Here is a 14195-nt window from a genome sequence, read left to right as displayed (position 1 = left end):
ACATGTAAAGCACTGAGCTGCATTCTGTGTATGAAAGGTGCTATACAAATAAAGTTTATTATTATTATTATTATTATTATTATTATTATTATTATAACTGTAGGCTACTCATTCTCTATTAACATTCATGCTTACCTGACTGTGTGTAGATGTAGCATGTCTTAGTTACTCGACTCGTGGTGTTCACTACATTTAATACACACAAGTGTATTACACTACTGACATTTGAGTTGAAAAGAACAAACTGCCTTTTAATATGCACAGTCGACCCCCCCAGCATTAGTACCGAAACCAGCCATCCACTGATAGGGATATTCTACCAAGATCTGGGGGGTTGGTTGTCTTGACACCAGGGTGACATAGATGCCCTGATACTTATTATTGTATTAGCAAATACCAAGGGGAAGTGTTGCACTAAAGGCATATTTGAAAAGAACTGTGTCATTCCCCTCTTACAAGAATCCATGTAACGAAGGCCTTACATATATTGTATCCTTGCCATTGCTGTGAACGTATGAAAACTCTGTTTCCCTTTCCTCCTCAGTGAGATAGAGTGTTTAAGCGACTTACATAATGCAATAAAAAAATATATATTTCAGAATTTCCCTAAAAGCTCCTGCATTAGTCAGTATGTAATAATATCTAATTCCAGCATAACATCATAGTGCTTCAGATTCACCCATTCCAAGTGGTAAAAAATGTATGGGCTCCCATGCTTGCAGCTTATTCTGCTCTACGCTGCTGCAGGACTTTAAGTTTGCTACGTACAGAGAAACAGTCAAAGCTTGGTTGGGTTTATGTCAAACAGGATTAACAAAAACCTGGCCCTGCTGCATCTGAACAGCAAACGGGAGGCTTTTCTTTTAATATGATACAATACTGCCATGTGATAAAAAATTACTCTTTCAAGGGTTCATGCTAACCCCACTCTTTTCTGCATGTTGTAGATACACATAGTCCTAGGACACAGCAAAGGACACAGCAGTAAAACAAGACCCTGTGAACTTCTAGGCACTTCTTTTGATACCTCAAATAAGGGAAACACATGCCTAAGTGCCATCTCATTTCAGGAGTTAATTTTATTGCCAACAGATCATGCTACCTAGGTCATTCTATATGGCTATCTGCAAATGCAGTAAAAGTGATATAAAAACAACACAGAAAGCAATTATGTTCTATGCAAACTTTTATCATACTTGAGGTCCTGTGCAAATCATCCTGTTCTCCTCTGACAGGAAGCTAACCTAGTCCACTAGTGGCCATTGCATCAACCGTGGGAAAAGAAAGACAAACCACCTCAAGCTGTCAGCTACCTCATCCAGGTAAAAATAATTCTATACAAAACAGAGGCATATGTTGTATTAACTTAGTATTGTCTAATAAAAGGTCTAGAACTAGACTACTGGTCTTGTGGATATTAATTTGTTTACTGCACTGATAGGTCATTTTGCGTACGATTTGCCTGGTCACAAAACTGGGCAAACAATGTTAAGCCTATGATATTGGCATGGAATGTTACATATTAATATAAATGAACGTAATTGTTCTGTGTATAACAGTTTTTACTGTATTTTGTTCACACTGCATATGAATACTAATATGTATATGTCAGATCTCCCAAGGGTTTGGTGGTGTGCTTTCCTGTCTGCTCTCTTTTCGCCATGGCAACAATAGACGGACAAGAGGCTCTGCATATCTCAGTGGTGGAGAACAGAGTTCGAGGCGGGATGTGGGTGGTGAGGGTTCAATGCGATGACCCTTTCCTGTTAGGTTTCCTGTGGCGAAAGGAACCTTTCTGGAACCAAGAGGTGAAGCAGACGGACATAATAGTAGGGGCCTGGCCATCCAAAGTGCTCGAGTTTGTGCTCCGAGCCCAGCACAGAGCTTGGGGGCTGGACAACTCACACTACTGGGGGCCCTTTGTGACGGGACTGTGTCTGGACGCTGTATTCTTCCGATTCTCCCTACCACCTGAGGTACTGGAGAAAGGCTTGCTGAAGGCGATGCAGGAGAGTGGAGGAGAACTGGTGCTCTACCGCTAACATGAGATATCTTCCACACTGGCCATAATATTCATGGACTGGCCCTGTGCATGGGCTATGTATGCAGGTCATTAACCAAATTTAAATGGAGGCTATGACTGACTTAGTGCCAAAAAAAGACTAATTATGCTAGAAACTGGCACAACACATGTTAAAGGTAAAACAAGGATTTACTGATAATACGCATCTGTTCTGCAATCTTGTCTCACAGCTTTGAAATGATTGATTGAGTCTAGTTATTCATGATTACTGTGTTGAATTTCTTATAAGATATTTCGGTCAGTGGAGGAACTCTCAGTGGTGTATGTTTATTGTTTTTATAGCTTCTACGGTTATCCATTTTCTTTATCTAATTAATCTAACATTATTTTACCTTAATACACAACCTGCAGTCCTAAATAAAATAAAAAGGTCTCTGGACCAGTATGTCATGGAACAGAGGTTTGAGGTAAGTGTGTGGAAACCATGTGAGGAGAGAATGACTAAGGCAGAAAGAATAATTCCACCACTGCTGAAGTGCTTTGGATAGAGCCACACTATCATTTCACCTTGGGCTGTGCCGTTTCCCTAAGACACAGAAGGTTCCCCGCTGAAAAGAGAAGGTTACACACCAGATAAATCACAGCCTGTACTGGGAAAGTTCAGCACAGAGTGGCAGCATTCTATTTAGGGTTTCTATGCATCAATGCAATGCCTCGCTCTCCCTGACTCACACATCAGCATGTTTGTGAATGCGTGGGCGTACTGTATGCACAGGGGCATATCAAAATTTGTGTGTATGCCATAAACTATTTTTATACTTGGTCAAAATCCTGTAAGCTTCAGCTTTGGCACACTGGCACCTTTGCATTTCAAGAGGTTCAAACATTGTCGACACAAACTAATTTCAGCAGATCATTCCCAGTGGCCAAATATGCAATTCATCCTTGCTCTTGTTCATCTCTATGAATTCTGAGTGGATTTCTCTACTACAGTAACAGACTAACCACAGGTCCAACAAAAATCTGAACCGTGTGGCTCCATGACAGAGTCTCGGATCATACCAATGAGCAAACAGACAAAACACACACAAACACCAGTGTGAACATGGGTCAAAGAGGACAAAGGGTTAGCACTAGCCTGTAATTTAGCTAAAGCCAGCTGACAGGGAGGCCTACCATGGTGGAAAACACACATATAGCACTTAAAATCGGACCGCATTCACATAGGCTTTCTAGGCTGTTTCAGGTCAGATATTCAATTATTGCAGCATCACTAGAGTCCATGCATTTATGCTTTCATGTGTGTAGTGAAAAGAGGTTGATTTCAGAGAAAATGTGAATGCTTATGAGTCACATGAGGATGCTATCTCAAGAAACGTTTTTGTGAGAAGAAAATTACTCACGATCATATGTGAAGTAGCTGCCATCTTTGAAGACCACCACAGAGGGCAACTCAGGCAAAGTAACAGTCTGATGACAAAAAGAGAGTGAAAGAACTTTAGCAGTAAATGAGCACCGGTATGTTTGGCTGGAAGGATGTCAAGAGCCCAAAACATTTCATTTCAGTGAAATAGGACAAATTCAAAAGAGGATTGTGAATGATGACACTTAAGTGCACCTCATGGTAACTCACCTCAGGTAAAACGTCCTCTAAGGCAGAGAAGAAGTAAGTGTAGACGATCAGCTCAGATGCCACCTCAATGTACTTCTCCTGGAATCAGGAAATAGAGGTGAGACCAGGGTCATGTATCCGTTTTCTGACGCAGTCCTCACTACCTCTTAGTCAAGGCATAGGCCCAAGTAAATCACAAAATAATGAGGCATCGAAGAGCTACGGCTGATTTTCTGAAATGTTGCTTTGGCCATGACTGAGTTATAGGCACTGTCTCTCACATCAGCATCATTTTATGGCCAATCTGTCACAGTTGTTGGGAAGCTCTGGTGACAGTGCTTTGCAAACCGCGACGTGCTCGCCTTTATCCCAAGCTGCCACAGCACCCTACTGCAGGGCCACTTTATGGCCCAATCAATAAATGCAATTTTCACTGCGGGGCACATACAGAAACACAATGCCTAGGGTACACAGACGTTACAAATATCAGCCAACATCTCCTATTCATTTTCAAACTGGTTTCTCTCTTTCATTGTCAGAGAAGAGCTAAACATGTCTGACTTGAAATAATCTGCGTGCAATGCAATCTTCCTCCTGAATTCTATATTAGATTTCAGAAGTCCATGATGGGGGACTTGTTTGCCTTGATAAGGAGGACACACACACACACACACACACACACACACACACACACACACACACACACACACACACACACACACACACACACACACACACACACACACACACACACACACACACACACACACACACACACACACACACACACACACACACACACACACACACCAAGTGCCAGAGCTGCCATTAGCTGCAAGGATCAGTCAGCTACTGACATCGCCATCATGCATGATTCATGACCACAGTGGGGGAGGGAACAGACAAGTGTGTCCACTCTGTGACATGAGAGCATGGGCATAGCATTAGAAAAATCTATAGACGGAGCCCTGGTACAAAGCCATTGATCATTCTGAGGGGGGTATGGAATACGCAAAAAGGAATAGGTTTTATATATGTGTCTGATAATGACCAGGGATGTATAATAAACTGACCCAACGGGCTCTGGACAAAAGCAGTAAGCCCCGCACTCTGTCACTACGTTTAAGAAAACACTGTCTACAGTGTACCCAACAGTCAGTCCCTTCAACACAATTTTAACAAAAGGTCATTTAAGCAGAGTTTCTTCAAATACTTCATAGATTTATTGCTAACATTTGTTTCCTAAATATAGCAACCACAACAAAATGTTGGAGCGTGTCATAATGGGCTATTTTTCTAATGACCTGCCAGCTGTTGCTTCCAACTATTACAGGCTTACTTTCAGCGGTGACTCCCCACCGATGTAAACGAACAGCACATCGTGCCTCTTCATGACGTGCTCAAACATCTGCTTGCTTGGCAGGGGGCGCACAGCTGGCCTAAAATAGAGAGGGAATAAGATAAAATCAGAAAGCAGAACAAAGAGACACTGGTTGCACCTACAATATCCAAGCTGTACAAAACGATGGGGGGGAAATGATGAACACTTGACTGGTGTAACCAGTACCATGTGACACTGGCTGGAACACAATAGTCAATACTGTTACTCTTGATACTCTAGCTCCATCTGGTGGACAGCTGTGGCAAAAATACATGTATAAGCATACAATGTGACAATATGGGTAATTCTGTATTTTAGTGTTACATTGTTTTCTTCCACATGTAGACAGTCATATTTAACATCATCACATATTAGGATTGTGCACAACAATAAATAAAAGTGAAACACCCATGACATTTACAGTATCTGATATCTGACACACTTCTAATTCCACTCAATTTGAACCAATTTGATCATATTTGTTTAACTTACCCCCTTAAAACAGTGACAGTTTATCTCCAGGGGCTTATAGTACTAATAAATGACAAATTAATTCATTTTATATCACATATGTGCATCTGGATGACACATTTAGGCATTCTTCAGCACCAAGTTAAATGATAAACTAGTGTCCAGAATGATGAAAAGCCTGCTAGCCTTACCCAGCGACCCTGTTAGCGAATTCTATGATGTCATCTTTGGTCCTTGGCCCTTTGTAATTATAGGCCATATCTCCTTTAAGCCTGCGATGCAGATTGAGATGGACACAGACAGGGAGCAGAGGGGAATGGGAGGCAGAGGAGGAGGGGGGAGGAGAATGAGACATAATGAGAAGGTCTATTCAATTCTCTATTGAGCTTGACAAGAACAACCTTATATAACCTTGCGTGAGTAGATTAAAACTAAATTCACCCCTTTAGGATACTTCTGGACACCAGAAAAAGAGAATAGACAATTGAACAGTGAGAGAGCAGTAAAGAGAGTAGACAATTGAACAGTGAAAAGCCAGGAACAAAACGCCTTTCCTGTCATTTAGTTGCAAATGTAAGTGGCTGAACTTCACTAAAGGCTACCGAGACTTTGCATGGAATTGTGTTCCATGGTCAAATAAAATGACAATTGAGCTTTTTGGCAACAAAGACTCTTTATTTTATTTAAATTATGGGCAAAGGGCAGTCACTCAAAGAGCAAAGTGTCTGATACATAAATACTAAAGCTATGGAATGGCATGTGGGACCATTGAGCTGACACACCAAGGTTTTTTCTTTGTTTCTTGCCCATGACATTACATTAGCCAGCAGATTTTGACTCATTAAATCGGCTTTAGTTAGACTTTGCTTTTTTCCCACTATTTAAATTAGGGCCCAAGGAGTGTTTAGTGTACTGTACATAGAAGGACGACTATAATGAAAGAGCCCCATGCCTACTGTTATGGTGGAGGGTTTGTGATGTTGTAGGGATGCTTTCCCTCAAAAGGCCCTGGGAACCTTATTATGGTGCATGGTACCATAAACTCAATGAAATACCTAGACATTTAAAATTGAAATCAGTCTTCCTCTGTCAAGACACTAAACGTGGGTCAGTACTGGATCATCTAGCAGGTCAATAATGCAAAACATAGGTCAAGATCAGCTCTAAGCTACTGTGCATAGAAAACCATTAAAAAAATTATACAGAAAACTTGTGGGGTGATCTAGAACAGTGATTCTTAAACTAGGGGTCGCGACCCCAAATGGGGTCACCAAAAACTTCCGTGGGGTCGCGGTTTAGGTTTTAGGTTTAGTTTATTAGGTGAAACAAAGGAAAATAATATTGGCCTTTTCTGCCTTTTTCTTATTTATACGCAGTTAAGAGAAGAGAGAGAAATGTTTTCGTCTTTCAACGAGATCTGGTTCAGTCTATGGGCTACTGGTCCGCTGATAGAAACAATGTAACTATCTGCTCCCACTATGCAAACTCAACTTGTTCCCGCTATTTTATGTAAAACAAAACAAAAGACATAGGTAGCCTACTAGCCAAAATGGACAGGTGGCTGCTTAAAAAATTGAACAAAAGCTCCGAAGTGCAATCTACCTGTGCGTCTACTCCTCCGTGATCCTCAGATGGGACAAGTCTACAGGCCGGTGAGAATAAAAAAGAACAAACGGCGCGTCGGCTTTATCAGAAAGAATTTCTGAAATATGCATTCACTTGCCAAGTTAAAGATAACCTCGACCACCCACAATGTGTGATTTGCGGCGATGTTCTGGCGAATGAGAGCTTAAAACCTGTCAAAATGAAACGACATCTCAAAATACAGATGTCGGCTCAGCACCGTGGAGGAAAATCTCCTTGTCGCCGTATGCAGCATTCCTCCTAGAATTAACTTGCTATGTTCACGGAAGCATGCCCACCCTTCCCATTGAAATTGTTAAAGATAGTAAACCAGAAAAGGGAAATAAAAAAATATTGTTATTGTTATCGCCATAAATATAATTAATGTAATGTTGTAGGCCTAATGCTGCATGTGTAGGCTGATCGAATGTATAAAAGAATTTTGTATCTGCTGGATCTGGGGGATGTAGAGATCTGAGGAGATTCCATGAATAGTGTCAAATTCCCTGCTTTGTATTCTCCAACATTATGTGAAGTTATTGGAGAGCTGTTTTTATTGGCAAAGGGAGGTTTTACATAAGTATTAAGTATTAAATACAAGGGTGCCAATAATTGTGGAACATCTGTTTTTGTTAAAAATAATAATAATAATTTCTTGATCCGTTTTTTTTCTTAGAATACTTTTGCTCCCACATTGTTTTCAATGCGAGCTAGATCACCAAAATATGTTTTTTATACCTCTTTTACATATCTTTACCACGATCAAACTGAAAGAAAATCTCCACTTCCAGAGAAAAAAAGTCAACAGCACACACGTATGAGAACCAAAAACAGGCCCATTATTTTTTCACTGTACAATAGATACATATAACAGCCAGAGCCTTTGAACAAAACAACTCCACCAAATTGTTTTCATTGTTTCCAGGGTAATGCCACTCCGCTTAAACTAGATGTGATGGATGCCAGGACTCTGCTGATACCCTTAAGGAGTATTTGCTAGGGTAACATGCATAAACAAAGATTATTCTTGCCCTGTCTGCCAGCCTAATGAGGGAGAAAAGAAGTGATCCCCCTTGTCCTCCCAACCAGCAGCCCTAAAGCCATTTTCCCTGAAGGCCTGGCATTAAATAGTCCCCTGAGTATATTTTATTCTGATCTCACTTTGAAGGGAACTCGGCTAAAAACATATTAAAGCCCCTGCTGAAGTAGACATCTGCGGGTCTGATACAGCTATGTGAGGTGGATGGCCTAATTACTTTATTTCAGAAGGAACAGGGAGAAAACAGGCTCCAAACCATTTTTTGCACAAAAAGGCCTTCATAATTATAACGCACATTAACCCTTTCATCTCAAAGCTAAATGGGGTATGGACTACAAACCTGTAATATATAGGAGGAAATTAAAGAGTTAACTGGATCGGGTTGGGTGGTCAGGCATGAATAACTGCTGCGCTAGAGGGTACCAATTTACTCCAGACTGAATGTCTTATATTTTAGTCATAATAAGGGTGTGTTTGCCTCTCTAGCCTTTCATTTTTATGTTATGCACTATCTGTACTCAGATATTGTTGTAAGTCTCACATTATGTCAATTCTATCATTATGTGAGACAATAAAGCTTTTATAATCCACCTATATTATATACCGTTCACTTGTCAACAGTGTATTCATTGAGATCAGATACAAATGTTTATATTCAATTATGTCCATTATGCTTGTATTACAATGTGAAATAAAGAAGAAAAAAAAAGATACAAAGTCTAAATCAATTTCTATAATTGTTTTTCAGTGTGTTCTGTGTCATGTTCTGAAAACCTTCAAAAACTAATGAAACTACTCCAAACTTATGGTAATCAATAAAAAATGATCAGACTTTTAAGATAAGAGGAGCATACTTGTCTGTCTGCAATCTAAATACACGAGGACACAAATTGGGTTTCTCTTCCTTCCTTAGGCTCCAACTTGCAAACAAAATTAGTTTCCCCATCAGGCCCAATGGGGTCCGCTGGGTAAGTAGCAATAACACCTCATTCCCGAAGCAAGAGAACCGAGGATTGCGTAAGCAGAGCCCTCAAGGGCCATTCTCATTACAGCATCTGCAACACCCCAGAGTCACCAGCCCCAGTAGTAGCTCCTGAAATGTGTCACTGTGAGTTGAAGCCAGTTTCTAAAGTCAAGCAAAAACTCCCGTGGGCACAGGCATGTGTAGATTCTTTAAATTTGCATTTAAAATGGCAAAGGTCGCCCAGAATTCACATGGATTGGTTGAATTTGCGTTAATTGTTGTGATCGCAACATCACAAATTCCTGGAGGGACTGATAATATACACAAAAGCAAACACACACATGCACACACTCATTTACATATACAAAAGTTGCAAGAGTAGGGGATGGAGTAGGAGATGGAGACAAATTGACAAGCGTGATTTATTTTTGCGCAGAGAATGTTCAGGACTGAGCCGTGGTCATATATTGTACCGCTATGTGGTGCATCTAGTTTTTCAATGTTTTACCAGTGTTATATTATCTACAAATGATTTATGTGAAAATGCACTCCTACCCCACCCCTCACAATTATTGGCAATATAGTACTCACAGTTTGATTGTTGGATATCCTCGCACACCAAATTCTGAAGCCATACCTAGTAACAGAAAACATGTGCATGAATTATCTATATTGGAGGACACCTTTCCACAAACATGCCAAGAGGTACAACAATAATTGAATGATTAAAGTCAGAAGTGTAAGACAGTAGTTCAAAAACCACTGATTTCTTCATTTAATGCAACAGCATAGTGAAATATTTTCTTACATTTTTGACGCAATGTGATCCAACCCAAACCACAGAACACGACAGTTTGTGTAGTAATGTGTTCAGTAATGTGCAGTAATGTGTTCTACAAATTAGCTATACATCACAATTTGGAAGGGATAAAACATGTGTTACCTGTAAAAACACCTCAAAAAGTTGCAGATCACCGTTTACTGTTGCTTTAAAAGGCCTATATGTATGATTTAAAATAGGGATGCATGATATTATTGGTAGGCAGACGGCAGACGACCACATAGGAATTGTATTATCGGCATGGGCAGATATGAAACTTGAGATGTAAATGTTTAATCATATCTCACATCATATCATTTTTATCATTTATTACATCTTACATTTACATCTACAACATTAAATTAAAAACAGGTTTCTCGGCCAAGTATACTTGCGTATACAAGGAATTTGGTCTCTGCATTTATCCCATCTGTGAATTAGTGAACACACAGAGCACACAGTGAACACACAGTGAGGTGAAGCACACACTAACCCGGAGCAGTGAGCTGCCTTGCTACAGCGGTGCTCAGGGGTTGAGGGGTTAGGTGCCTTGCACAAGGGCACTTCAGCCGTTCATAGTCGGGGATTGAACCGGCAACCCTCCGGTTACAAGCCCGAAGCCCCAACCAGTAGGCCACGACTGCCCTGTGTTGCGATGATTTCCTTATTTTTCACTTTCAATGAAAGTTTTGTATATCTGTCTGCAACTACTAGACATTCACAATAAGAGTAATAGGTTAATTCTAGTACAGGAGAGACCCCTAGAGCAGTGTTTCTTAACTGGTGGGTCGCAGAATCGTTCTGGGTAGGTCGTGGAGGTTGTTGTTAAAAAATAAATGAATGAAATGTAAAAAAAAAAGCCATTTCAAATGCCACCCTATCAGATCTAATGTCGGACCTTTAGTCTATAAAAAATATTTTGTATGCCAGTCGTTGCCATGGCCATAGACAATGTTTATGTGACAGGTCATGTTAGACATCATTTTAACAAGTAGCCTATGACCCTGAATATTTGAAGTATGGATTCAGATGTTGAGGACAAAAAGGGACAGAAACCTCAGTGTATGATGACACATGAGAGCATGAAACCATCACAACTAAAACACCACATGAAAACAAAGCACCCTACTGTCAAAGACAAACCTGTTGAGTAGCCTACTTCGAAAGGTGACGTCAGGAGTTCAGGACTTTGCAAATGTGCCTATGATCAGCATGTTCCAAACAAGTAACCTAGCCTATAGGCACTTTGCACATATTAACACATACCTCAGCGCATCAGTTTGGCTTGAATGCTAAAAAATATGGGTCGTGACTTAATGACCAGGAAATTTAGGGTTCCAAGGCTAGACCAGTTAAGAACTACTGCTTTGGAGGAAATAAAAAAAATGTGTGTATATCTGTATCAACATTGGAAATTGGCCAAAAAATGAGTTTGAATATCGTCAGAAATACGATATTGTGCATCCCTAATTTTAAATATTACAAAATTCCCTAGAGAGAGCAACAGTGTGCTCTGTGAAGTAATGTGAAGAAATTACCCTTTTGACGTAATGTCAAAAGAACTATGCTTTGTGTTACCCAGATATCTACTATAGTTTGCATTGACCTAGGGTTATAGAACTGCGTCCTTCAGGAGGCATTGTATGACCCTGTGTAGAGGCATTTTGATGTTTTGGAACTTTAAAACAGAAAGGTTTGGGACAGGTTTTGCACCTGCCTGCTGTTTAGAGTGGCAAGCCCCATAATCCTCTATTTGCAACACATAAAGCTCTCCCATCTCTGTTCTCTAGATGGAGAGGCCTGTAATCCTGGAGTCAGCACACTTTCCTCACCTGCTTTATAAGTATTAAGTAGCTTCTTTTAACAAAGCTGTGGCCAAACCTTAATGTCATGTAATCTCACTCTGGAACTCAAAGCAGATTATCGTAATTAACTTGCTTGAGAGGATTGGCCCAAAGTGTAATCTGTGTTTTCTGTATCACCCAGGATGCCTTAGTAGTCAGGTGGAAATACCACTGAGGCCATAATACAACAGAGATTTCCCATGTGCAATTGTTTAAGGAGCACCAACCACCCAAGTGCATAGCAACCTCAAATAGAGCTGTCTATCTAAGAACTAGTTTTTAATTTAATTTTTTATAAATCTTGTATTAGTCACATTTATGGGCCTAGTCTATAGCAAATTAAACAAAACACCATCTTGTCTTATGTATATTAAGGACAGTACGGAAAAGATAAGCAAGAAAAGATAACCATGTTAAATTGCTATTTTGCAATTGCTAATTGTTATCTGTATATTGTAATAAAATATGCAATCTCACCAGAGTAAGCAGTTGCATCCATTTTGCCCACTCTGACAGGAGACCCTGAGCTCTTCAACTCAGCACCGACATCATGCCACACTGGCTCCAACTTTTTACAGTAGCCACACCAAGGGGCATAAAACTACAGTAGAAAGCACATGACAACACATTAAACATGTAAAATATTAAAAGTCAAAAAAAGAATATGATGTCAGGCTATTTCAGAAAGCAAAGATGAGTTACAGTATTTTGTGAAGCTAATACCATTCCCACAAGATGCTCACATTCAAGTAGGCTTTAAACACCACACTTTAATTGTTAATCCCATTTTTTTGCAGTGAAAGATGTATTGTTTATTCACATTGAACTATTTAAAGTGTACCTGAGGGTATTTTCATGTAAAACTGAACTGAACGTAATCAAAACATCAAAACAAATTGCATCCATTCCTCATTAGTACAAAGAATATTTAATAACTTAAGCAGCATATAGTCTAGTAGAGGCAAGCTAGTAAATTCTTTGATTATGTCCAGTTTGACTGGATACAACTTCCTGCATTTTCACAAAGGCCTTTCTCTTTGTACTGTCCCAGCCATCTGCCCAGGCTCCAGACATGAACCCTGTGTTGAACCAACTCTGATACCACATCATCCGCACACAGACTAAACCCACCCAGTACCCCCGCCATTTGCGCCCACCTCATCTAGCATGCATGACTTCTCTTTCACTAAAAAACACAGCACAGCGCATCGTCTCCTATTCCACCAGCCTAGCAGCTTCCGTAAGGGATGAAAATCACAGAGCTGTCGAGGGTGCCCATTGGCAGTGGCTCTAAAGGGGTGCATACAGCTTGAATGTTGTCTCTATGTGTGTCTGTGTATGAAACAGATATACTCACATCTACTATCCACACATCATCCATGCGTTTGTCTTTAAACCTACAGAAGAACAGCACGTTTAAAGATTAAAAAAGCTCACAATATGACATATGATAAAGGATGGTAAATGTCTACACAGGATATTAATGCTGTGTTAAGTCAACTACTGTACCAATGCAAAAAAGTTAGCCTATGCTACAGAATGGAATAACAGACTGTTGTTTCCTGTTAGGAAGTGAGCAGGGGGTGTGAATTTGCAACTGACAGTTATGACTCACTGAATTTTAAAACACTGTTAATATTGTTACAAAGGGTATGACTGCGTAAATCAACAAAGCGTATCAACAAAGTGTAGGTCACAATTGTCTACATCAGAATAACTAGAGGATGCTATGCTACTTTCATTCAATGCACATTATATGCACAGGCCATTTCACTGCAGTCACAGAAACACAACGTAGGCCTACTCCTAGCTGTTGTCTTCAAAATATCCTTGTTACTTTTAAGTGAATGTCCTGTAGGCTGTAAGATGTAGGTAAAATGTAGGTCTGGTAAAACTGGTGCAATGTCTGCATTTGCTAAACCATTTAAATAAGCATGGGCTGATTGGGCTCATTCTTTTAAAAATGAAATCACTTACGAGTCATCGAGGTCCTCGACTAATGCTACTACCACCGAACTTAGAAAAAGCACTGTGAAAACAAACGACAACATAATTCACAATGATGAATGTCATTTAACGAAAGGAACAGTGTATCTTCATCTGAGATTTCTGCTGTTACCCAAATAGCTTTCGATGATCCATAAGCTTGCTTAGCAAACCAGGGTCGAACTTGTATGCATAGTTCTATCACATCGCGCTTGGGAATACTCTCATTCCAAACGGTGCTGACTAAAGTAGACATCCTAACGCCACAAATATTGTAGGTAGCCTACGAGTAACTTACCTGCACAAACCAAACTGACTCTCACTTCAGCCATCTTTCCGAATGAGAACCATCAAACAGGAAATACACCAAGAAAATCCAAGACATCTGCGCGTGCGCAGTCACCCCGCTGCATTCTATCGGAAGTGTTGCCG

The 14195-nt window shown here is 40.1% G+C and overlaps 1 protein-coding gene and 1 long non-coding RNA gene across 2 annotated transcripts in view; one reads left to right on the top strand and one right to left on the bottom strand.

Annotated features, from left to right (window-relative positions):
- Positions 1 to 14144, bottom strand: part of LOC143131040 (protein disulfide-isomerase TMX3-like) — a 29677-nt gene extending 15533 nt beyond the window's left edge. Inside the window, exons 1-9 of the mRNA XM_076290408.1 lie at positions 14062 to 14144; positions 13755 to 13806; positions 13135 to 13174; positions 12255 to 12378; positions 9705 to 9750; positions 5679 to 5759; positions 4975 to 5074; positions 3657 to 3734; positions 3427 to 3493 (exon numbers count right to left, since the gene is read on the bottom strand). Coding sequence (XP_076146523.1) covers positions 3427 to 3493; positions 3657 to 3734; positions 4975 to 5074; positions 5679 to 5759; positions 9705 to 9750; positions 12255 to 12378; positions 13135 to 13174; positions 13755 to 13806; positions 14062 to 14095 — 622 coding nt within the window. The 5' untranslated portion in view covers positions 14096 to 14144. The remainder of the gene's footprint in view (positions 1 to 3426; positions 3494 to 3656; positions 3735 to 4974; positions 5075 to 5678; positions 5760 to 9704; positions 9751 to 12254; positions 12379 to 13134; positions 13175 to 13754; positions 13807 to 14061) is intronic.
- LOC143131041 (uncharacterized) lies at positions 1154 to 2478 on the top strand. The gene is made up of 2 exons (XR_012988029.1): positions 1154 to 1322; positions 1613 to 2478. It is a non-coding gene; the product is annotated as an uncharacterized LOC143131041 (long non-coding RNA).
- Positions 14145 to 14195: the final 51 nt, after the last annotated feature.

This window comes from Alosa pseudoharengus, unplaced genomic scaffold (assembly GCF_046254945.1).
Source record: "Alosa pseudoharengus isolate Yale_2024_CS ecotype anadromous, Long Island Sound unplaced genomic scaffold, YU_APseudo_1.1 YU_APseudo_1.1_scf_18, whole genome shotgun sequence".
NCBI classification, from domain to species: Eukaryota; Metazoa; Chordata; class Actinopteri; order Clupeiformes; family Clupeidae; genus Alosa; species Alosa pseudoharengus.
This window is presented reverse-complemented; position numbering and strand designations above follow the sequence as displayed.